Below are 26503 nucleotides of genomic sequence, written 5' to 3'. Positions count from 1 at the left end.
TCAGTTATTCAGATCACAATACGCCATTGGATGCGGCTACTGGTCCCTTCACACCTCGCCGTTGACACAAGCAACCCGTCGCAATTAACACAGCATTGCACCACGCAGTGCCATGTACCTCAGAGCGGGAAAATGTACTATTTTGCCACTCACAGCCCATCTCCATCGAAATACCGCATCTTACAAGCCTTAGTGCCCATTTAGCTTGTAGCCATACAATAAATGAAGTCCATATCTGTTTTCAACTCACATGTAAATGGTCTGTTAGCAACGTTACTGTAGCACACACCGGCAGTCACTTTTACGCCACTTAGCACTTGTTCTGCCTCAGAGCTACGCCAACGTACTTCTACCGCCAGTATTACACGCCAACCTTTACACTGTTCTCATTCTCCGGGATTCCCCCCACACCTAAACATTATTTTACATTACGCTAAGTTCTCTATTTACAATTAAACATATCATAGCATTACAATATTCAATTACAGTCATTTTCATATATTAAAGTAATATTACATTTATATTTTTACTACACGTAACAATATTATTTAGTTTAATTCTTTTTTTATTTCGCTGTCAGTGTGCAGCACAAGCCATACACTGTCTCCCGTATAGAGTTCATTAGTTTAGCTGCTACCAGGCAGAAGCACTTCCGCTTTGCCTTCGATTCTGGCCCACAGATGGCATAAGCGACCACTTTCTCTACCGTTGCACCTTGACTATGCTTGGCATTTACTAGACGGCACATTGTCACATTACAGTATCTTCTGACCTATGTAAGCTTTGCCACACTGGCAAGGAATTTTGTAAACTCTGGCCTTCCACAGAGCCAGATCGTCCTTTACCAAACTGAGAAGTCTACTAACCTTCGCCAGTGGCCGGAAGATTACTTTAACTTGATGTTTCTCTAGGATTCTGCCGACTTTAGGTTAAAGGCTGCCGACGTATGGAAGGAATGCCCCAAACTTGTACAGCTCCTTAACTTCTTAATGTTGTGGGTGATCATGTTTTTCTCCTTAGCGCTGTACTAATCTGATGTGGAGAGTAACCATTATCTTTGAACACTGACTGTAGATGTTCTAGCTCGTTTGTAAGACTATCTTCATTAGAAACAACATGCCCTGGTGTGCCAACGTTCTAGGGACGCCGGTCGTTTGTGAAGTGTGATGGCAGCTCAACGCTAGCAGGTAAAGGTCCATATGTTCAGGCGTACGATATACAGAATGCTGTAATGACGCATCCACTCTCTTAGTAACCAAGATGTCCAAAAAATGGTAAGCAACCATCCTTCTCTATTTCCATCAGAAACTGGATTTTCTTGTGGATTGCATTCAGATGTTGCAAGAAACATGACAGTTCTTCCTCACCATGGGGCCACACCACAAAAATGTCATATACATGTTGCCAAAAGACTCTTGGTTTACGTTGAGCCTAATCAAGAGTGCTCTCCTCAAAGTCTTCCATAAGAGAGTTTGCTACCAGAGGGGAGAGAGGACTGCCTGTGGCAAAACCGCCAGTCTGCTCTTGTTAAATAAAAAGTAGATTGAGGAAAGGATATAATGAAAAAGTGCTGTTATATTGGCTGTGAACTTATTGCTGATGAGTAACAAAGAGTCCATATGAGTAACAAAGAGTCCATAAGAGGAACCTTAGAGAAAAGTGAGATGTCATTGAAGATCACTAGTAGGTTAGTTTCGTTGAGTCAAAGCGACTTGTCTGTTGAAATGTCAGCAGAGTCGTGAATATGATGCGCGCACTTCCCCACAAAAGGTCTTGGTAGAGAGGCAATGTGTATAGCCAAATCATACCTGGGAGCATTGATATTACTGTAACAGAACCTCTTTTTCATGGATCTTCGGAAGGCCATATAACCAGTGTGGCACACAACTATGAGGTTTTAATCTTTTGGCCACTTCTTGCGGAATAGAAGAAGAATTCTGCAGTGCTGATGTTTTCCTTTCCATCTTTCTTGTGGGGTCTTTGTCAATCTTACAATACATTGTTTCACTTAGCAAGTTATAAATCTTCTTTTCATAAATCTCATGTAGCAACAGCTGGACGGTTGGCAGCCACAATATTGTGGCAAGAGTCACCGGAAAGCTCATAGAATATTCAGTACGCCAGAAAAAACTTCAAGAATCAAATTAGAGCATGATTGTTTTGAATGAGGATAGGCCCTATGTCCGCAAAAAATTTAAAAGCATGCAAGCAATTTTAAGCCTTCAATTGATGATAAAGCACAATACAAACGAGTATTGATACAGTCATTGAGAGATTATGCACATGTGACGCAAAAAACAATGCAGCTAACCATTTGCAGAAAACCAGTCAATAATAATTTTAAGACTGTTGTTTACTGTTTCTTCTGTTGCTGTATGTAAGCTAGGGTTGATTACAATACTAGTATTATCTGCAAAAATAGACGGAAGACTGTCTCCATAAAATGAGGAACAATGGCAGGCCTAAGATTGAGCCTTGGGAAACCCCATACATAACTTCTCCCCTGTCAGAAGAATATCCCCTAATTACATTGGCCGAGTTGCCAAGTACAACATTCTGCATTCTTTTGATTGGATATGATACTATCCATTGATTGGTTGTACCATCAATTCTATAAAACCTAGTTTTATTTAGTAGAATTATGTGTTTCACACAGTCAAGTGCCTTAGGTCACAGAAAATACTGACCAGTGCTATTCTGTTGTGGAATACTTGTAAAATTTGGGGAGTGAATGTGTGAGTGGAAATATCATTAGAGCAACACACTGAAATCAGAACTGTAATTTACAGAGGATATTGTTGCTTAGATGGGATACAATTCTGGAATAACCACTTTCTCAGAAGTTTTGAAAAATAATATCAGTAGTGAAACATTCAGTTGTTATTGAAATCTTTCCAATCACTATTTTTATGGAGGAATTTATCAATGGCACATTTCAATCTCTGTAGAAAAATAACCTTGGGTTAGTGATGCATTACATATTTCAGATTAGACATAGCTTATTATATGGGAACAAATCTTCAGTACTCATAAACACCACCATATCCAGATGAGTGTTTATTTTTGGGAGAATATATAATTTTCTTAAATTCTGAGGGAGGATTGTTATCAAATTTTATGAGAGTTGCTTTTTCAACATACTGCTGTGATTTTTGTATTGAACTGTTTGTTCCTGTACTTGTTACTATATTTCAGAAGTGATAGTGAAACACATTTGCTACCTGTTTCTCATAATTTATGGTTCTTCATTTAATTCAGTAGTGATGTTATTGTCTTCTTTGGCCAAATGTTGTCTCTCATTGCACTACAATCCATATAGCCTTAAGTCTGTTGTCGGAATTACTGATTTCTGACATTATGTGCTTGTTCCTTGATTTCTTAAAAAGTTTTCTTCGTAATTTTTAATAGTTTTTGTAGTTGCCAACAGATACGTTTCCCGTTTCCTTCCACAAGATAGTTTAATCCCTCTAGTGATCTATGGTTTTTTTGCATGGCTGTTTAATGTTCTTTCTGATTAGCTTATGTGGAAAGCATTTTCAAGTAATGATGTTTATTTATCTTGGAACAGATTAAAATTTATGTCTGGATTTGATTCATTATAAATTTCATCTATGTCATCTCTTGTAAACTATTCTTAAAAACATTTATTCTTGAGTCATTAATTATTCTCATTGGTTTCCACCCTAGAGTATTAAGACTGTAAGACGCTATCTTATTTACACTATCTAAATGTACATCATGGTCAGAGAAAACTTTTGTTACATGGTACACAGTTATTTTCTTGCTTTTAGCTTATCAAAGAAAACATTATCAATTAGGGTAGATAGAATGTCCCTCAAGTGTAGAAGAGACACTATCTGCACAAGTACAAAACAACAAGCCTAAATGTAAAAATAAAATTAAAAAAAAAAAGTAACTGAAGTTTCAGTGCTTCATGGCAACGTGAACACACTCAGCCAAGAAAAAATAGATGGATGAATGTTTTGTGGCGACAAACATTTTCATGTTTTCAAAGTCATTTTATGATTAGTTTCTGATGTGTACATTGTCTAGTGGTGCATTTTACAATTGATCAAAATTTCCTTGCCGTCAGGTTACTATTTGATGTTTCTGATGTGCACATTATTTAATGGTGAATTTTACAATTGATCAACATGTCCTGGCAATCAAGTTACTATTTGATGTTTCACTGTCATATCTGATATTTCACACACAGCTGACCTGTGAGCTCTAGAATATGTTTTAGTACTTTTTCCCACCGAGCGAGGTGGCGCAGTGGTTAGACACTGGACTCGCATTCGGGAGGACGACGGTTCAATCCCGCGTCCGGCCATCCTGATTTAGGTTTTCCGTGATTTCCCTAAATCACTCCAGGCAAATGCTGGGATGGTTCCTCTGAAAGGGCACGGCCAACTACCTTCCCCATCCTTCGCGAATCCGATGAGACCGATGACCTCACTGTCTGGCCTCCTTCCCCAAACAACCCCAACCCAGTACTTTTTCCATACTTGTGCTGAATATTGGAAACGATTTATCTTTGTTTCGCTGTCTTTGGGGTATTTGTATGCATCCATATTAAAATTACTTGTTATACAAATATATAAAAGTGACTCAACCAAGCAAAAGAACTGTACGAATGTTACATAGGATCATGTTAACATGAAACCTGTGAAATGTACCTGTACCAATTGCAAGAAGTCCATAAGAAACAAATTCATCAGTGAAACAGAAATTAATATTCTGATGAATAAGCTATAATGACAAAATCAGTATCTGTAATCTGACATGATTACTTTTCCCAAATCCAATTTCTTGTAGCCTTTCCGGTAAATCATTTTGTGGCCACAAAAATGGATAATATGAATCATTGGTGTGAAGTTACAGTTTGTGTGTGCTAAGCTTTCCGAGTTATTTGCCCCTCACACTGAGGTCCAGAAATTTCTCACTTTGTTTTGTTACATTACTGTGACTTTGTGGCATTTGGAATCAACATAACTATTTTGGAAACACTTTTCAAATGTAGCCGCTTTGCAGCTGATGTTGGCAATTGTGGAATGTCACGTTGTTGTTAAAAGTTATAAGTGATACTTACAGTGAATTTTTTTTTAGTACACTTGTATCTTTACTTTTTGTGTATCCTTTCTTTGAAAGTTGGATATTTCACTGAAGACTGATCTAGGTAGCTCAATAACTGACACAGTAGCTTTTCAGTTGGCAGGAGAGGCTTCAGATAACCTGTCAGACCATTCAGATTAATTTTTATTAGCCATACAATGGTGGAGCTTCAGCAGTTGTCAGTTTTATTTTCAGACACACTCATAAACAACTTTTATAGCTGTTACTGGTTTTGGAAAGTATGTAATCTTCAGGTAACCAATCCAACAGAGAGAAAGATCATCATTACTGTATGTGAAAATCTTAAGGAAATAAAAACGTAAAAGATAAACGTGATAAAATAGTAATGAAGAACTGTGTCACTCACATTATATTCAGCTTCAACAGCTCTTGATCTAAATGGAAAAGTTGTCTTTAGTTTCAGTAAATGGATCAAGAGCCACAGTAAATGAATACCATGTGTTATTCTTTTTATGTTTTTAACACACTGACTTCAGTAATTCAATTTATGTGCTCTGGACATGCCTTTTCTCCACAATGAAATGTTTATTTTGCATTTATTATTTTCAGTACCTCAACCACTGATAGAACTGCATGTGAAACTCCTACGTAAAGCAAGGAAATCAGTATCAGGGGAACGATGGGAGCGTGCACTTATAAAATTCTGTCACACATACTCATCAAATCAAGATGGCTGGGAAATTGAACGTTTTGGCTACAAGAAAGCTCGACTTGGTGTGAAGTTGCGAGTGCTGAAGGTTTGTGTTTATGCCTTGAAAATTGTCAGAGTTATAACCTGTTTCTGCAGATGTGTTTATAATTGAAATATTGTGGTCTTCATTGATGAGTGACTTTAATAATATGTGTGTGGTGTTTGATGTGCAGTTTTCAGAAGTGTTTTTTGTCTGGATAGGTAAACAGTTTCTCAAATTGGCTTTTATTTGTCAAGGAAGATATGAATATTGCGTGTTCCTATATATTTAAAATCATAGTCGATATTTCACTCTGATTTTAAAAATGAGATGTCTTCATTACTGAACACAAATGACATGGCATTTGTGCAGGTCATAGAAAAACAAATTGTCTCTGAACTTTTATTGTCTGTCTGCATCATTTATTTGCTGAGGAGGTCATTAGGGATCTTTATCGAAACATAATTTTTCCCTTTGCAGGCTAAAGAGAAATTTTAATAAACATTTTTGGAACAGTGATTAAAATTTTTTGTTTTTGAAATTCAGTCTTAATCGCACCATGTATGTTACAAGAACATTGGTGACTGGTTTCGGTCATACCACATGACCATCATCAGACCTGTAATTTAATTTAGAAAGTGATAGGAACCTTACTAGATTTACAATAAAATAAGACAAAATGCTTATAAGGATAAAATACAATAAGACCCATGGCATCCTTCGAAGATGGTAGGTGGATCAGTCTTCTCAGCTGCTGTGATGTCAACTGGTGCCAGCAAGTGATGAGCATATGCTTAAGTACGAAGATGTTCCGCCTACGTCTTCTCCCTCCACCTCACATCAACCAATCAGTATAAAAATGGGTTCACATAATCATCAAAACGTATAAAAACAAAGTACAATAATAACATAAAAATAGTTATGTATAATATCTCTTTAAAACCATGGAATTGTATAAAATATCAATTAAAAGCTTTAAAATAACTGTACAGATGATGTATAGTCAGTGTGCCCTCTATGGGCTAACGTGGTACTACCACAATGGTTTCAAAGTCAACAATGTTGTGGAGATCTTTGGCATTGCGGCATCATATCGATATGTGAGTTGTGACTCAACTGCAAGTATACATCTATGCTAGATTCAGTCTGTCTGTCTTTTATTAAAATGTCATAAAACTGATTTATTAAAAATGGAGTCACATTTCGTTATATTTCTAGTTGGAAGTTTATGTACTGCCCTACGGTACATTTCTGCCATGGATACAACTGGGTTCTATGATTTTCTGAACAAGAGTACATATGTGCTCATAGAATTTCGTCAAAGAAATCATAAAAATGTTTTTCACAAAAATCTAACTGTTCATTGAGATACACTGACAGTTCATCTCTATAATGGGCGTATATCTTGATCTCCCTCAAAATATTTAATAATAAGCCTTTATTAGCATAATGAAGGACTTGTAAATTCTGTTGTACCTCAACACCATTGTTGACTTTGAAACCATTGTGGTAGTACCACCTTAGCCCATAGAGGACACACTGACTATACATCGTCTGTACAGTTATTTTAAAGCTTTTAATTGATATTTTATACAATTCCATGGTTTTAAAGAGATATTATACATAACTATTTTTATGTTATTATTGTACTTTGTTTTTATACGTTTTGATGATTATGTGAACCCATTTTTATACTGATTGGTTGATGTGAGGTGGAGGGAGAAGACGTAGGCGGAACATCTTCATACTTAAGCACATGCTCATCACTTGCTGGCACCAGTTGACATCACAGCAGCTGAGAAGAGTGCTCCACCTACCATCTTCGGAGGATGCCATGGGTATAACACGTCTTATTGTATTTTATCCTTATAAGTATTTTGTCTTATTTTATTGTAAATCTAGTAAGGTTTCTATTACTTTATAAATTAAATTACAGGTCTGATGATGGTCATGTGATATGACCGAAACCGGTCACCCATGTTGTTGCAACATACATGGTGTGATTAAGACTGAATTTTAAAAACAAAAAATTTTAAAGAGACATTGTTGTGAACAGTACATGTAATTTTTGTTCATTTTATGTTAATGATGCTGTTAATGACAAACTTGGTAGAATATTAAATAGATTAACAGACTGTTATTTATAGAGTTGCCTCGAAGAGATTTGATCATTTATAAGATGTATAATCCACAAGTTTTTGTGTGATAAAGGCTCCAGGAATTCTTGTAACATTAAATTTAGAGATCTGCACTTTTCGGACAGTTAACACTCAAACTTATACCAGTTACATAATGAGATAGAATGAGAATGAAGGGTGTTTTATCTAGAATTGCAGAAATACTATATGTGAGAGAGTAAAAGAGACAGTAACACTATGTTTGACAGTTTGAAGCAAAGGATGGAAGAAAAAGAGTAAAATTTCTTCTGGAAATTATACACTCAGGAGAAACATTGTGCTTTAACCCAAAAAGAGAGGGAAATGTAGCTGCAATAAGCAGATGTGGTGAGCACTCCATCTTAATGCAGAAGAGTGCTAGTTTCCTATTGCATTTTGTGTTTTAGTTCTTCATGAGTTCTCTTCTTCCATCTGGTTTGCTGTAGTATTAGGTCCTCTTTGTGCTTATCATAATCTTCTGTTGTTTCCATTATCTGTGTTCTGAAATTGTAAATGAAAGTCAGACTAAGAATGTTTCATTATAATTAGCTGTCATTTATATTTTTGTTGAGAAAAAGTTTACCTTTATTGGTGGTAATTTAATGCATGCAAAATTAATATTTTCAGTCATGTGATACTTTTAATAGTTTCTTTCAAAATTCATTGTTTTTGATCACTTTGTCACTAATTCTCCTTTTGTACAAATTGTGGGGATAAAAGTAACTGCCGGTTAGAGGAAAATATTATTTGAGAATGAGTTAATGATTGCCTCCATTTGCTTATTACATTTAAAAAGATGGTAGTTTCTTAATTTGTTATTGCCCTTTTTCTCACAGACCCTGCTGGAACAACAGTTTGATCTGAATGCAAAGTTCAAAGCAGAGATCAACCGTTTGAGTGCTATGGAGCTACGCAGCAGTCCTCTTGGCCGTGACAAGCTGGGACAGACATATTGGTGCCAGCTGGACGAAGCATGCAATTTACGTGTATACCGGGAGGACCTAGATGATGAGACATGGGAAGTGGTTGCAAGGTATAATTAACAGCTTGATAACTTATCTTCTAAACGTCTGACTTCTTTGCTGTGCTATAAGGCAGGGATGTAATTTTTTGATTACTGATTTAGTATTTTTAGTCATCTTTAGATTAGAATGTTTGTTTTGCAGAATATTGCATCTTAGTAATTGATGTGGTATGATTTCATTGCACTCACATATAATCAATTGAAGTTTTTTGAGATTATATTTGTTTGAGCACCATGAACTAATCACACGTATATCAAATGAAAGTAGTTACCACCACAGACACAATATCTGAAAAGCTGTTAGATGAGACTCCTATAATGCGTAAGTCCATCTACATCTACATACATACTCTAGAAACCAGTGTGAAGTGCATGGCAGGGGGTACTTGTTAATGTTGTACCACATGTTAGGGTTTCTTCCTGTTCCGGCTGGGTATGGAATGTGGGAAGAATGACAGCTTTAACACACTTATGTGTGCTATAATTAGTCAGTCCTGACTTTGCCATCTCTACTGGACTGACACATTAGGGGGCTGAAATATGTTTTTAGATTCTTCACTTAAGGGGGGTAGGACGTGAAACTGGCTGACTTGGAGCAGGAGAGGCACCACAAGACATTTTAATTTACACTGCCTATACTTTCACAAATAAATTAATAAAACTTTGTTAGCGTGACCAGGAAGGATTCAGGATTCACACATATAGCAGAGGAAGTTCAAAAACCCAACAAAACAATTTTTTTTTTTTTACATGTGAAATTTCATCTTTTTTTCACTATTGGCTGCATTTGTTGCTGTAGCTACACTTTTCTTCATAAGTAAGAGAGATTCTTCGATGAATTTTGCAGAGCATACAAACCATACTTACAGGTGTATGAAACTCTAGAATTTCCCAAATCTGTTAAAAACTGTGGTAAAAATTGAAATAATTAACTATAAAATTTGAGTTTTCTCTAAACTCAAAGTTTAAAACGTAACAGCCCATTCATTTTTCTATAGATTAAATAAATTCTAGAGTTTCATACACCTGTAAGTATGATTTGTAAGCTGTGCAAAATTCATCGAAGAATCTCTCTTACTTATGAAAAAGTGTACCTATAGCAGCAAATGCAGCCAACAGTAAGTGAAAAAAAACATGAAATTTCACATTTAAAAAATATTATTTTTTTGTGTTTTTAAACTTCCACGGCTATGAGTGTGAATCCTGAATCCTTCCTGGTCATGCTGACAAAGTTTTATGAATTTATTTATAAAAGTATAGACAGTGCAAATTAAAATGTCCTGTGGTGCCTCTCCTTCTCGAAGTCAGCCCGTATGACATCCTAACCCCTTAATACTGGTTCTTGAACCTTTGCATGTTGGATTTCACGGGATAATTGGTACCTATGTTCAAGTGTCTGCTAAATCAGAGTTTCAGCATTTCTGTGACTCACTCGTGCAAGTCAAACAAATCTCAGTATCTTCTGTTAGCCCTATTTGGTATGAGTCCCATACACTTGAATGATATTCTACAGAAGTTCACGTGAGTGTTCAGTAAACAAGACTATTTTCCCAGTATTCTGTCAATGAACTGAAGTCTGCTACCAGCTTTACCTATGACTGAGCCTATTATTCCATTTCATATCCATTCAAATTGTTACATCCAGATATATGTATGTTTTGACTTATTCCATTTGGGACTCATTGATGTTGTAGTCATAGATTACTACTTTTCTGCATTTCATGCTGTACACAATTTTAGATTTCTGGAGGTTGAAAACAAGTATGCCAATCTTCACACCACTTTCAAATATTATTTACATCTGACTGCATATTTGAACAGGTATTTCAGATAGTACTTCATAATATGCAATGGCACCACCTGCAAAAAGTCTAAAGTTTACTCTAAATATTGTCTGCCAGGTTATTCATATATAATACAAGCAGCAAGGTCCCCTATGCATCTGCCTGAAGTTGCTTTCACATCTCTTGATGACCCTCCAGGTGAGATAACATGTTGCATCCTCAGTCCAATCACAAATTTTGTTTGATACCTATATAATTGTGTTTTTGGTAATAAAAGTTGGTGTGATACCAAGTCAGATGTTTTTCACAAATCAAGAAATATTGCATCCTCCTGATTTCCATGATCTGTTGCTTTCAGAATGTCATGAGGAAAGAACAAGTTTGGTTTAGTGTGATCAACATTTTTCTGAATCTGTGGTACTTGGGATGTGTGAGATTATTCTATTCAAGATACACCATTACGCCTGAGCTCAAAATATGTTCTAGAATTCTACAATGAATGGACACCTGTGATTTGGATGTCAGTTTTGTAGATCACTTCTCCCACCTATATTGTAGATTGGTGTGATCTGTGCTTCATTCCAACTATTTGGCACAGTTTTCTGTCCATCATGTATGTTGTGGAGTGCCCCCATAATAGGGACATATTTTGACCAAAGTATCCATCCATGACTACCTGTACCACCTGACACCAGGGAGACATCATTAAGGAGCTTAAACATATGTACAGAAGACACCAAATTATTTGCCTCGAGTAGGTGGGGGGGGGGGGGCTGCAGATAAATGTCATGACATACTTCTTAGCTTAGTAGAACACTTCTCTTGAACACTGAGCCAATTGGAACAGTGGTTAAGACACTGAATTTGTGTTTGGGAGGAACTGGCTTCAAATTCCCCTACAGCTATCAATATTTAGATTTGCAATGGTTTTTCTAAATTGCATAAGTCAGATACCAGAATGGTTCCTTTGATAAGAATAGAAACAGTTTCTATCCCCGTATTTCTCTGGTTTGTGCTTGTGCTCCATCTGTAATGTAGACAAGATGTTAAATCCTAAGCTGCCTTTTTGCCTCCTCCATCAGCCAGAAACCGCCTTTTCACATCAAATACACCACTTTTTAAAAATTTACTATTGATAGGCTGGTGGGATATACTTTGACAAGTGGCGTAATTTACAGGTAAGAACTCATTTGATGAGTATATTGAGAAATGTGCAGGATAAGCCAAGGTTTCAAATTTCTGCTCTTAAAACTTAGATAGATATGCATATGGGTTGGTATGTCATCTACTAAACAACATTTTAATTAAAAAACAGTTTGTGTTATAAAGGGAAGAACAACATAGATTTGGGCAAAACATATTTTATAAGATTATGGAAATTAAAGCTGCGTCGTCTTTTCCTCTTCACCCCATTTTTATCTTTGCTTTTGAAATTTAGGACGTGGGGGGGGGGGGGGGGGAGATATTTACAAACCAAAATTGCACCCTGCCCACACACACACACACACACACACACACCAGTTCAGTATCAGTTTGAAGAAAGTCAACATGTAATGAATATTGACAAGTAGTACGTATGCCAAGGGGCATTCTTGTGCAGTCTGAAAACTATTTCTGTACTATTCTAATTGCAGTTGAAAATGTCACATGGCTCGAGGTCTGTGGTTCCCGACCTGGGATTAGTTCTCTAATATTTATTACATCACCATTGTCATCATCGACTGTTTGATGTTCAGCAGTGGATAAAGGCTTCCTGAAGATACACCCATGCTGCTTCATCCTACTTCCCAGAGTGATCATTCTCTGATTCAATATGTTGTTGCATTAGAGTTTTTTATCTGTGGAATCCAATAAACAACATCTTTGCTCCATCTACTATCTCTTTGCCTGGCTACATATTCCACTTGCACCCATTTCATTTTCATTACAAAGATAATTATTTTTTCCACTCTAGTTTGTTCCCGGATCCATTTCTTTATTTTCTTCTCATATCTTATAATTCTGACCTTGAATCTCTAGATTTCTTGCTGAACACTGCTCACTTTTTTTAATTGTTTCAGCATTTAATGTCTGTCCCTCACTGCCGTTATAATACATACAAATTATAAAGTTCTAATTTCGGACACAATGGATACTTTGTTTTGAAAACTAATTTCCCAAATACACTCCAGTCCTTTTGCTTTTTCTGTTCATTACTTTTGCTGTTCATATAGTTGTTGTATGATCATAGTAGTTATCATCAGTAATAGATTCTATTAACAATTTTGAGACTATTTTCTTGGCCTCTGTGAGGTCAGTACATTGAAAGTAGACATAAGGTATAGCCAAACTACCAGCAACATTTTGGCAGAAGGTTGGTGACAAGTATTCATTATTAATGGGAAAAGGTATACACTCGTTCCACATCATTACGAAATATCGTATTCATGATCCATGGAACTAGTATTAATCTAATCTAATCTAAATCTAATCTAATCTCTAATCAGGGCAACCATTCACCACAACTTGCAGGTGTTAGATTTCCATGTACAATAGCAATATTAACAAAAGTGAGGAATCAAATGAACTTGGGGCATTGGATGACATCAAACAGAATATTAAAAAAATGACTGTTGCCATTGCCAGTTGTCTTATTGACTCATTAATTCTCTGTTTGACAAAAACCTAGAAAAACATGAAAGTTTTACTTGTTTTAAAATTTACATTTTATCAACTCTTGTTACTTTAAAAGTAGTGGCATTAACTTTTATTTTTCAATCTAAAGTTAAATTAGGTGCTGAATTTTGTTGGGACTATTGACTAATATCTTATCTGGTTCAAGGGTAATTGTTTCAGAATGAGTGGGAACAATTTCTCTAGGCTTTAAACCATTCCATTACCAATGTTCCTTCAGTTCGCAATGTTTAATTCTTGTTCCCATCCAATGTAAAACTATATCCTCTTAGTTAAAAAATTGTGGGTCATATTATAAATTGGAAGCATTAGTATTTTTGTTGTTTTATGAACATAGTTTTTTTTAATAATTTTGAGTTACCTATTGTAAAGATTGTTCTTCACATTCCCTCCACCCATGTCACTTATATGAAATAAATACGAGCTCCTCGTGCTCCCTCTCCTGCCCCATTTCCTCCCATATCCTGGGTACACTCATGGCTGTAGAATTATGTCTTTTTTGTTAATCTTTTGTGTTTTTGTTTCCTTTGTTTACATTACATTTTTCTCCTTTTCTCTTAAAAAAACCTTTGGTCTGGTCCATGCTACATTGTGGTGGCATTGTGTAATGTTCTTCCTTCTTTTAATTCTCTGTGCTGCAAAATTAAAAAACTTGGGATTTCATGTTCTTTTTAATTTAACAGAAGTACCAAATTGTTTACTACTTGTAAAGTTTTGTTATTTCATCTATATTTTGTTATGTTGAAGATTGCATCGGAAAAATAATGAATTATTGCTTATAGTTAGTTTGTATGGGAACTGCTTGTACTCCTTTGGAGAACTAAGCGAATTGGGGCATCTGTTCTGAAAGGATGACTAGTGTTTTTTTCAAAGTATTATACTATTTTGATATGTATGATAGCTCAAGATAAGTACTGGTGTTGGTTCAATGTCAATCCTAAAGCAAAGTACATTAACTAGTTTTCCTTTGTTGTTTTTTCATTGAATCCCTGCTATTTTCTTTACAGTGACCGAGAAGGCTTAGTGCAACTGATATCACAGCTGTCATCAAATGATCCATTTCGAAGTGGATCAGAAGTCGTAAATGAAGATAGCAACAGCCTTGGAGTGGACAAACCGGTAACTGATACTGGCCAGCCAAAATCCTCATGTTCAAAAGATGGTGATGGTGATGATGCTGATGATAATGATGAAGAATTTCAAGAAATTCCTTCAAGTGACTTGGAGGAAGATGATTCTGATTATGACAGTGATAACAAACATCAGAAAGAAGACACTAAACCTAGCAATGATAACAAAAATCGCAAAGAAGACGTTAAACCTAATGTTAGTGACAAACATCAAAAAGGAGACTTTAAACCTAGCAGTGATATCAAACATCAGAAAGAAGATGTAAAAACTGACAGTGATACTGAACATCAGAAAGAAGACATTAAACCTGGCAGTGACATCAAAGATGAGAGAGAAGATAAAAAATGTGACAGTGATAGCAAACTTCATAAAGAAGACATTAAACCTGGTAGTGATAGCAAACACCAGAAAGAAGACATTAAAACTGAAACTGCAGGGCTTTCAGCTTGTGAAGCAATTCTTTCAGAGGAAAAGGGGGAAATCAAGGTAGAAGAAGGGACTGCACATGATGCTGAAGTAAAACAGGGTAGTTCATCATCACCATCCTGCACAAATTTTGAAAAAAGTGAAACATTAGAAGAGAAAATCCAAGTGTCTGAAGACATGAAAAGTAGTTGTGTAGAAAGATCATCAGATTCCTCTGATAACAAGAATTCAAGTAGGGAAAAAGTGTTAGCAGATAGTAATGTAACTCTATCTAACGAAAATGTAGATTCAGATTATATAACATCTGAAAATAGAGTGTGTGACAACAATTTATCTGAGGAGGAACAAAAAACTGATGAGCAATCTTCATCTACAGAATCGAAGATTGTCGCTGACATATCTCACGACCCAAAACCTTCACCTAGTGCACATTCTCTCATTTCTTCAAAAGAAGAAACTATTTTGGGTGCACCTGCCAGTGATTCACCTAAGGAATTCAATAAAGATGTATGTTGCACATCAGTAAAAAGAAGTATCACATCTACAGATGATGTAGTACCAGCTAAACGTTTATGTGAAACCAGTTTAGAGAAAGAAACTGAACCAGAAGTAGGTGAAGCTATAGAGGAACCTGTAATGGTAATAAGTGGTGAAGGATCAGGGAAAGAATGTGATACAGGTAACCCTGTGAAACACGGAGACAGTAGTGAAAGTGATGTGGAAGTAACTGAAGCTATAGAAGAAACCATAATGTTAATATATGGCAAAGGAGCAGGGAAAGAATGTGATACAGGTAACCCTATGAAACACAGACAAAATAGTGAAAGTGATCTGGAAGTAAGTGAAGCTGTAGAAGAACCTATAATGGTAATAAGTGGTGAAGGATCAGGGAAGGAATGTGATACAGGTAATCCAGTGAAACCAGGAGATAGTAATGATAACGAACAAGGAAAAAATGCAGATACAATGGATTTGAGTAAAAAAGAGAATTTGTCATCTGAGGAGGCTGTGTCAGAGAATTCAAGCTGTGGTAATCTTGAAGTGAGTCATACACCAGATAAAGTGTCTGATGAAAATGTTTCTGTTATCAACTCCAAATCCAAAAGTCTGGAAGAATCAGACAGCCAGAAAAAGTTGCACAGAGAAAAATGCGGTGCAAGCAGCTCTCAGCATTCACAATTAGCATTTCCATCAAGTTGTATTGCAGATATCTCAGTCAATTCAGAGGCTAACAAACCTATTTCATATCAAGAACGCCCTCCTGAGATGAAAGTATCAACACACAATGCAAGTCAGAGTACAACTAGAAACAAAAGTTTATCTGGAACAACCAGTGAGACTGTGACTGACAGTTCAAATAGGACAACAGATATGAAACTACTGAATACGGCAGGCCTTTTAAATACAACAGAACATAATCCACATATTGATAGCACACTAAAAGAAGAAAAACGTGGGCACAATATTAGTTCTGAAACTGATGGCCCTGAAATGGCGGAAAATGTTGGCAAACTTAATGTATCATCTGCAGTAACTTCCATTACTGATGAAGAAAAGCCGGTAGATACAAACCATGCATATTCCTCTGCATCATCAGTGGATCTTACAAAAAAGTGTTTGCCAGAGGATGGTGAGAAAGTGAGCAAGACAAATTTTGCTCAACAACCATCAATTAAAAATGTACCAAAATTATGGAGCATAGACACAATATGTGCCGCAAAAGAAGAAGGTGACAGTGATAAGTCTGAGTTAAGTGTACCAAGCAGTAAAGCCATTGATACCCAGGCTGTTACAAAAATTGTTGGGGAATCGCATGAGACCTCTACTCTAATTAATAACTCTCCTGCTGATAGTCTCCCCAAATGTGTTTCAAGGTGGGATGTTGGTAAACCAGAAAGTTCGTTATCAGGTGAATGTTGTAAAGAAAAAAAGAACTCAGATAAAGCAGCTGGTGCCAAAAACCCCAATTCTTATACAAATGAGAATGTTAAACCAGAAGTGAAAGAATCCAACAGTCTACCTAGAAATACAGAAACTGAGATTGCTGGTGCCTATGTTTCTGAACCATTGACATCACTGACTGCAAGTCAGGTAAACTCAGAAGGGAAAGCAGTTACTGAAACTTCAAGTTCCTCTGCGTCTAAGGATTTGACAACCCAAGGCACTGAATGCAAAGATAAGGAACAGTCTGAATTTGCCTCTGTCAAAGTTGGGAAAACTGAACCAGACTCTCATACAGCTTGTAATTCTATTCAACACTCAGGCATGCTACGGGAATCACCTTCTGAAAGTTCTAGATACTCAGATAGAACAGATATGAAGTCCAGCATATCTAACAATAAGGAAACTGGAAGTGGCAAAGCAAGTACTAACAGCAATGGAAGAGAAAGTGATGTGTCCCACGATAGAAAAATAGAAATAAAAGCTCCACAACTTACTGTTGAGTCTTTGAAAGCAGGTGTTTTGTCTGACATGAGAAGCAAATCACTTGAAGATAGTGTGGCAACTACACTTGAAAGTAGTGAAAGTAAAATAAAATCCTCACATAAGTCAGAGCTGATAAGTGGTAGGGATACAAGTGATAGTGAAGGTAGCAGAACAAATAGGTCACTAACCCATGCTGGTGCAGCCACGTATGATCCACTGAATTTGGAGCTACCTTCAAATAACAGTTGTACGGCACAAATGCCAATACAGAAGGAAACAGCAAGAAATTCCAGCAAGGAAGAATTTGCCCAAAAAACAAATAAAGAGTCAGATATTGTTAGTTCTCAGAATCATAACAAATTATCTACTTACAGAGTAGACATGCATGCTTCTGCTTCTGCCTTGTCTCAGAATAAATTCAAAACTGGGAATGAAATTGACTGTGGTGCTTCAGTTACCCATGTACAACATAAATTGTCTGAGGACAGAATTTTCAAAGAAGGTAAATACCTGCCAGATTCACTTGACATATCAGCTTCGACGATTGACTCAAATAAAAAGACTGACATAAATACAACAAAAGCCGATTTGGAGACCAGTGCTAGAGATCATTTGGGAAATATTTCAAATTTCTCTGTCTGTAACAGTTCTGTGACAATCGAAGCTATACCACTGACAAAAAATTCGCAAAAAAATTGTCCTAAGAATTCAGATGATGAGTTTGTAAAACCTTTAAATCTTGAAAAGAATAGTATGCTTGATAAGATTAGAGGTCGATCAGTTTCTGACAACATAAGTATATTGCCAAGTACTTTAAAATCGAGAGATGTACATGCTGCTAAATCACAGCAATCTGTGTCTGCAATGGGGAAAAATAGAAGAAAATCTGTTGAAAGTATAACAATGGGTATAATGAGCAAACTGGCAGCTAGGGAACACCAGAAAACTGCTCAAATTAAGAGTATAGATGAGGTTATGGCAAATAATATTCCTGATCCTCATAAAACACCAGGAAAAGTCACTGCCATTTCTTCTGATGCACGAGTTTTAGATAGTAAAGATTATCAACCACTGAATTTAGACAAAATGTCAGAAAAACAAAGTGGTAGTAGAGCAAGTGATTTCAGCAAACCAGTCGAATTTCAGCCACCGTCCAGTATCCCAAAGAAACACTGCAATCTTGGGTTTCCTCCTGAAGCCATTCATCAGATGGGCCTCCCTCCATTACCAAGTGCTATGTTGGATCCGCTGAGGCAATTAACGAATTTAGCACTGCTCAGTCAAAATCCTGCAGATGCAGCATTCCTCAGCAATTCCTTGGCTAAGAGGTTTGATGACATAGCATCACGAAGAGACGTGGAATCACTTGGACTAGAATTGTTAAAGAAAAGTATGGATGGAAGAGGTATTGATCCAGCAATTGCTCTAGACTTACAAATGATGGGAAAATTTGCTGCTGATAGAAAAACAATGTTGGAATCTCAGATGAAAATCCCTGAAATGCATCTTCCTGGTATAGAAAAAACATTTAATGCCTTTCCAGCTGAGAAGTTGAATATGAAGGACTCTGCTGATATTAGCAATTTAATGAAGGCAACTGATGTAAGCAAACTAGCTGAATTGTCACTTCTAAAAAATTTTGTTTCTGAACCTTTAGCGGTGAAGGAACAAGCTTGGTTATGTGGCAGTGGAGTGCCACTACACAATAAAGCTGAATTGCAGGGGCATTTTAATCTTCCATATGGTGCTAATGCTGCCACTCACTTGTATGACGAGAAAATGAGATTGTTATCAGGTGCAAGTAATACATCAGTGAGAGAGAAAGGTGAGAGTAAAAGGTTAAATGAAGAAGTAAAGCACAGAGACAACAGGCATGTCAAGAGAACAGAAACTAGAAGGGAACTTGGAATTGAAAATATAAGAAATAAGAGTTTGGCTTATTATAGTACTGTGAAAGATTTGTCTAATATTCATAGGGACCATGACACAAGCAAGGCTTATCCGTATGGAATGCCTGTCCCTTCGAGAGGTTCTGTAGTTCCACCACCAAAAAGCAAGGACAACCCATTAGAAAACCTTCCACAAGATCTAACAGTGTCGTCATCAAAACATGGAACAAATTTATCTCTCAAGTCACCTGACATAACCATGAAAGCAACAGAATTATCCGCTCCACTAAAAAGTGAAGCAATTCCATTGGTGAAAGGTGCACCATATAAGAATATATCTATTGAAAGTTTGAGTGATGAAGCAGTGGCCAAAGATTACTCATCAGTGAGCAATGTAAATATCAAGAAACAGGGAGTATCTCAGAAATTTAATACAATTCCAGTTTCACAAAACTTGACACCACAGAACTTTGAAAAATGTACTGTACCACAAACTTTCCAGGCAAATGTGGCTGACAGGGTATCTGAAAATATGAAACCACTGGACATGAAGTTACCAACACCAACAGAGGCTCCAAAAGAAAAGATTCATTATGGTCTGAAGGTCAAGCCACTGGAGAAACTCTCGGAAGTAAAACTATCTGAAATTGTAGACATAGCCAAAGAAAAGGTACCAGATAGTAAATGTTCAATAGATGAGGTTGTTATTTGTTCCAAATCAGAAACACAAAATTTAGACAGTTCAAAAAATACTCCTTCGGAGAAACTGGACACATTAACATACCCAGTGCTAAAGCCAGAAGCAGAAAAACCTTTTACTAATGGAATTAAAGTTGTACCACTTGAACGATTGAGTGAGGCTAGTTCAGTGGGTGATATCTGCGGTGCAACAGATAACACACCAGTTTCAGAGACTGTTTTACCGGACACCATAACTGAGCAGAAACTGAATGAAGATAAGTCAGTGGTTGAGCCTGTCAGCAGCAAGGTTCATACACAGCTTCCAGTGAACAAGGAAAGCTCAGGTGATGCAGTAACTGAAAAAAAGAATGATACTGCCTCCGAGGAAAAATGTCAGTCTGAAGTAGTGGTTGCTAAAGACTGTGTGAAAAATTCTTCTGATGCAAGGTCGCCCTCTTCAAAATGTGTCCCTTCAGAAGAAGATGAAAAAAGAAAAAGCTGTGATCAAAGACCCATTGTGGGGAAAATACAAGTTAGATCTTTTGCCAAAGAATGTAAGCAGAAATTGTCAACTTCTGAGAAAAAAAATGCTTCTGAAGAAAGGGAACAAACATGTCCAGAAAAGGAGACAAATAAGTTGTCTGCTGCATCTGTAAAATTACCTAAGTCCAAGTCACCTGAAGTCAAAGAGTCCGAGGATACTACACATCAGACAGAGAAAAAAGGTGGTGCACAGAGCTGTAGACCTGAGACCTCTGAATCAGTGATTGAAGGAAAGGAATGTGAGCCTGTGACAAATTTTGAAGATAACAGCAATGAACACAAAAAATCACAGTCATCAAAAAACAGTTCTGAGGGTACTGCAATAAAGTTAAAACTTAGAAGTAGGAGAAAGGCACCTCTGGAACCTATTCGTAGTGACTCACCTGAGGAAATGGAACTAGTTAATGATAAAGGGAAGACAAGTAAACCTGCTGTTAATGAAAAAATTAAAATTACTGCTGCTGAAAGCAGTGAAAGTACTTCAAATACAGGAAGGGCCCCCGTTAAAAAATCAGCAGATGGTAAGTTGACTGATGCTGTTAGAGGTAAGCCAAAATCCACAGCAACAGATATGAAATGTGAGCTAATTACCTCAGAGACACGTGGTAGTGTTAAAGAGAAAATCCCTACAGTAGAAGTCATTCGCCTGAAGATAAAATCACCAAGGTCCATTAATGAAAATTTGTCTTTCGATTTCCACGAAACTGTTAGGCGTGATGTACCTGTTGATAACAAAAATAAACACACAGCTGAACCAGTCATTGCAGGCAAAAGAAGAAGAGGCAGGTCAGGGAGATTTGTAAAAAGTCCAAATGCTGAAAGTGTGAAGACTCCTGTCGGGAAACATGAACCTAGTGATGCTGATGCAGATACAGATCCCGAGCACGTAGTGAGTAATGTGAAACGTACAAAACCTGCCCGAGGTGGAAGAAGAGCATTGGAAACACGCACAAGGTCCAGTAGAGAAACAGCTCCTAGAAAGCAGGAGACAGTAGAGGTGAGCAGCAGTGATGATGGCTGCAGGGATAACTTACAGTTACAGATGCGGCTTGGAGAAATTTCGACAGATGACTCTCAAGATCGATCCGCTGTTCAAGCTCGTGGTGCTGCTAGGAAAGGTGGAGCACGAAATAAAGTCAAAGCACGTGCTAGAGGTGGCAAAGCTACCAGAGGAAACCGTGGAGGACGTGGAAAAAGTTTTGGTTCTGTTTCCAGCACAAGAACACCTGTTGATAGCCCACCGCCAAGCAGTGATACTCAATCAGATGCTGCAAAGACGAATAAACGTGGTCAGAGAAGTAAGTAACTTTATACAGCTTGTAGTTAATAGCTGCATTTTCCGAGATTTTTATGTGTGGTATTCATTGCAGTGTATAGAGGAAATAAATAAGTTCATTAAAAACAATAATGAGATATCCTGGGTACACTACAAATAATGGACGGAGTAAAGGTAACAACTCACCATACAACTGAACCATTGAGCTGTAGTGCCAGGTTGTCCAAAAGCTGAAGTTTTCAGCCTTGTCTACGTACCTATCAATCACGCAACATGTCAGCTGTGCAGTGAGTTGTTACCCATTTGTTTATGTATGTAGAGAATAAGACTGGTCGTATCACATTTTGTTGTGGCAGTCCTGATGGTACCCTTGCCTCTGATGAACACTCACCTTCGAGTAAAACCGATTCCATACACTTGTATCTTCATTAACAGTTTGCAAAGGGGCACCATGTCAAATGCTTTTTCGAAATCTAGAAATATGGAATCTACCAGTTGCCCTTCATCTGTAGTTCATGGTATATCATGCAAGAAAAGGACTAGCTGAGTTTGGCAAGAGCAATGCTTTCTAAATCCATGCTGATTTGTGGATGGAAACTTATCTACTTCAAGCAAATTTATTGTAGTCAGACTGAGAATATTTCTAAGAATTCCACATCAAACCAATGTTGAGGATATAGGTTTGTAATATTGTGGGTCTGTTCTTTTGCCATTCTTATATACAGAAGTCACCTGTGCTTTTTTCCAGTCACTTCACTCACAAATACTTCTCCCACAGTTTGGCTATTGGCACCTGCATGGCACCATCCTACGCCAACTTATTCATGGGCCAACTAGAGGAATCCTTCCTAAATGCTCAGAATCCCAAGCCCCTCACCAGATTCAGGTTCATTGATGACATCTTTGTGATCTGGATTGAGGTTGTGGACACCCTATCCACATTCCTCTAGAACCTCATCTCCCCCATTTGCATCACGTCATCCTACTCTAACCCAAAGGCCACATTCCTTGGTGTTGACCTCCACCTCAAAGATGGATGCATCAGTACCTCCCTCCATATCAAACGTACTAACCATTAGCAATACTTCCACTTTGACAGGTTCCACCCATTCCATACCAAGAAGTCCCTTCCATACAGCCTAGCCAGACGTGGCTGTAGCATCTGTAGTGACGAGCGCTCCCTCTCGAAAGATACTGAAGGTCTCACCGAGGCCTTCACACACCGTAATTACTTCCCAGCCTTCTACAACAACAGATCTCGTGCGCCTTATCTCTCCAGCCACCCAACATCTTCCAAATTCTCACCATCCGGCCACAGTGGAGCATTCCTCTCATGACTCAGTACCACCCAAGACTGGATCAGCTGAATCACATTCCCCGCTATGGTTTCGACTGCATCTCGTCATGCCCTGAAATGAGGACTGTTCTACCCACTATCTTTCCACCTCTTCCACAGTGGAATTCCGCCATCCACCGAACCTACAAAATATTCTCGTCCATCCCTACACAACCCTCATTACAGTTGCCTCATGGCTCATATGCCTGTAATAGACCTACATGCAAGATCTGTCCCATGGATCCCCCCCCCCCCCCCCCACCACCACCTACTCCAGTCCGGTCACAAGCATCACCTATCCCATCAAAGGCAGGGCTACCTGTGAAACCAGTCATGTGATTTACAAGCTAAGCCACAACCTCTGTGCTGCATTCTATGCAGGCATGACAACCAACAAGCTGTCTCTTGTCATAAATGGCCATCAACAAACTGTGGCCAAGAAAAAACTGGATCACTTCATTGCTGAGAACAGCTCCGAACACTATGTTCTTCATATCAGTGACTATTTCACAGCCTATGCAATCTGGATCCTTCGCACCAACACCTGCTTTTCTGAACTGTGCAGGTGGGAACTCTACCTGCAATATATCCTACTTTTCCATAACTCTTCTGGTGTCAACTTTCATTATTCATTTTCCTTATCCATCTAGCCCCTCCCTGTTCCCATTCCACCAATGCACCCTCATTCTTTTTACTTCTTTTCGCCCCCCCCTCCCCCCCCCCCCCCCCCCACACACACACACCAACCCCCCTGCCTCGTCTAACCTCCCGACTGCACCTAGCTAAGCCACCTCGTCCCTGTACGCTCCCACAAGCACCACTTTACTGTGCCTGACCCCCACCCTGTCAATCCCTCCCCCTATGTGCCCCAGCCTCCTCCTTACGCCCACCACCCAGTTGCCTCTCCCACCATGCATTGCTGTTCGAGTGACAAAGATCTTGTTGGTCGCAAGCTCACTTTCTGACAGAATAGAAGCCTTTGATCCACTTATCGATTTTATGCACAAAGCAGAATTCTCTCAGGTTCTCAGCAAGATATTTTGATAGGGTATCATGGTGAAAGTTGTTCTACACCTCACGTGTCGACCTTTCTGCAGACACATGAATTTTTTCTTTTCTATCTTTTGCCTCTCATCATGTGCATATTCTTTGTTGAACCAAAAGTGCAGTTGTCTGCCTCCTCACCATATTCTGAATTTTGTTATTAAACCAAGGTGGGCCTTTGCTGTCCTTAATCCACTTACTCAGCACGTACTTCTCCAGAGGAAGATTGGCAATCTGTTTATACTTCACCCATGTTACTCTACATGTATTACATTGGAACTAAATGATGCGCTTTCATTGTTAAGTGGTATGCTAATAACTGGTTATGTGCTCTTTCTAGTAAAAATATTCTCATAAACATGGCTTTTGGTTTAATATTGCATCCTTCATTCTGTGTGTTACAGAACTTTTATTTTAGTATGTAAAAAGTCTGCATTCAGTGATGCCATTTGTGCCTAGCATATACAGTGGAAAACAGTCGTAGGCATACTGTGTGGTTAACATTAAAACTCATATTTCAGATACTGCTGGAGCTTTAATTTCATTACCTAAGATGATAAGAGGCCTTTATCCACTTACATTTTCCTTTTCTGCAGTGCGATCTTTTTTTGTAGTAGGAAGTATATTAAAAATCATTACAGGGGAGAGAGGATTTGAGATAGAAAGTAAGCAGAAAAATAGGAGATGGAAATAAAAAACTACTTCAGTAAGTAGCAAAGCATTGGGTTAACAAACAGTACAAAAATGTTGAACATGGTTTGAGAATTTTGCAAATAATTCAGATGAAGGTAGCCTAATATGTGTGAAGATGCAGCATTTAGTCTTGAAATATAATACAGAGTAGACATTGTTGTTCATCATTTGTATGTAATTGTTGAATCAAACTACAGAAAAAGTACAGTATAAGATTGGGATTAAAAGAGTGAAGTTCAGTAGCACTGCTGTGAAGAAGGCTGTCTAGAAATGGTACATGTGGGTAACATAGAGGAATGCTTAAAGCACAGTGATGTCGAAAACGGCTCACAGCACTGAAAAAATTACTGAAAACAAATAATAAGTAGAAAGGTAACCAATGTAATAAATGACCAGGGGGTATTGATTGCGGCCTGGGTGATCATATGAGCGAAGTAAATGTTAGAAATGTACATCTGTGTACAATGATGGTTCAATAAAGTTGAGACAAAGCTGTACAGTTGTTGACAGAAATGTCTGTGGATAGGAATTGTGGTGACACACAGTATGGACGGTAATGAGTATAGTGAGCAGAAGGGAATGCCTTAAATTGTCCACTTCGTGAGGGCACATAATTCTATGTTGTATCTGAAGTATTCATCTATGTCGAATCTTAATGTTGTGTTCCCACATGTATCTTTTCCCCAGATTGATGATTTGCTTTTCTTGGGCTCTGTATTTCCTTCCAAAAACACACAGATTTTTATGTGTGGTTTTTTTAAGTGTTTAATTTTCATGCTCAGGAAAATGTAACTCCTGACACAATTTTTTTAAGGGTGTAGAACAGGGTAGAAAATTTTTGTAGCTTAATTTTTTTATTGGCTTAGAATGTTCCTTAGAGGGTCTGTTTTTAAGATTCATTCATAAAAAGTGTGCCATAAATGTTAAAATATGTTAAAACCATGGTTCACTGCACGGGGACTGACGCATCCGCACTTGACTGCACCCACTGTAATAATATGATAGTTACCGAATGAAGAGGGTTCCCATTTGTTTTGGATAGTACCACAGAGGGCATTAGAATCAACTAAAATACTATTCTCAATAAGATTTCTCTTCGTAACTTGATTCTTTTATGGTAAACACATGCTTGTCTTTAATCTGTTTAACTTGTTATTTTGCTTCTTTTTTTTTTATATATAAAAAAGTAAAATGTTAGTGCCTGAAAATAGCAAACAAACGTATTTACAGTGATAGAAAAAGGTTTGAAAAGCAATTGTTAATCAATATAAATTTGTTAAAATCAGTGTGTTTCAACATCAATGAAAAGAAAGACAACTGTACGGTGCTAGCATTTCCGATTAAAGATTTTTCGTACCTCCGTAGTTGAAATGGAGGACAGGGCCTGAAGATGATGATGTTACAATGTTGAAACTAGTTGCCAAAATAAAATACAGCTGGAGGAATTTCTTCATTTTTAATATAGGTTAAAGATTTGTTCAATTTTAATATTAAAAAACACAAGTTGAAACTTTAAATGCTTATTTTTTCAAAACAACATTTTTCAAGTTGGTGGGAACTATACTCATAAAATATTCTCACAATTACATTAAACCTTTTTCGTAACTTGTGGT

General features: G+C 37.5%; 1 protein-coding gene across 1 annotated transcript in view; it reads left to right on the top strand.

Moving 5' to 3' along the window:
• The window catches only part of LOC124774921, a 143860-nt gene that overhangs the window by 18015 nt on the left and 99342 nt on the right, over positions 1 to 26503 (top strand). Inside the window, exons 2-4 of the mRNA XM_047249597.1 lie at positions 5686 to 5873; positions 8800 to 8996; positions 14452 to 21839. Coding sequence (XP_047105553.1) covers positions 5686 to 5873; positions 8800 to 8996; positions 14452 to 21839 — 7773 coding nt within the window. The remainder of the gene's footprint in view (positions 1 to 5685; positions 5874 to 8799; positions 8997 to 14451; positions 21840 to 26503) is intronic.

This window comes from Schistocerca piceifrons, chromosome 2, assembly GCF_021461385.2.
Source record: "Schistocerca piceifrons isolate TAMUIC-IGC-003096 chromosome 2, iqSchPice1.1, whole genome shotgun sequence".
Classification (NCBI taxonomy): domain Eukaryota; kingdom Metazoa; phylum Arthropoda; class Insecta; order Orthoptera; family Acrididae; genus Schistocerca; species Schistocerca piceifrons.
This window is presented reverse-complemented; position numbering and strand designations above follow the sequence as displayed.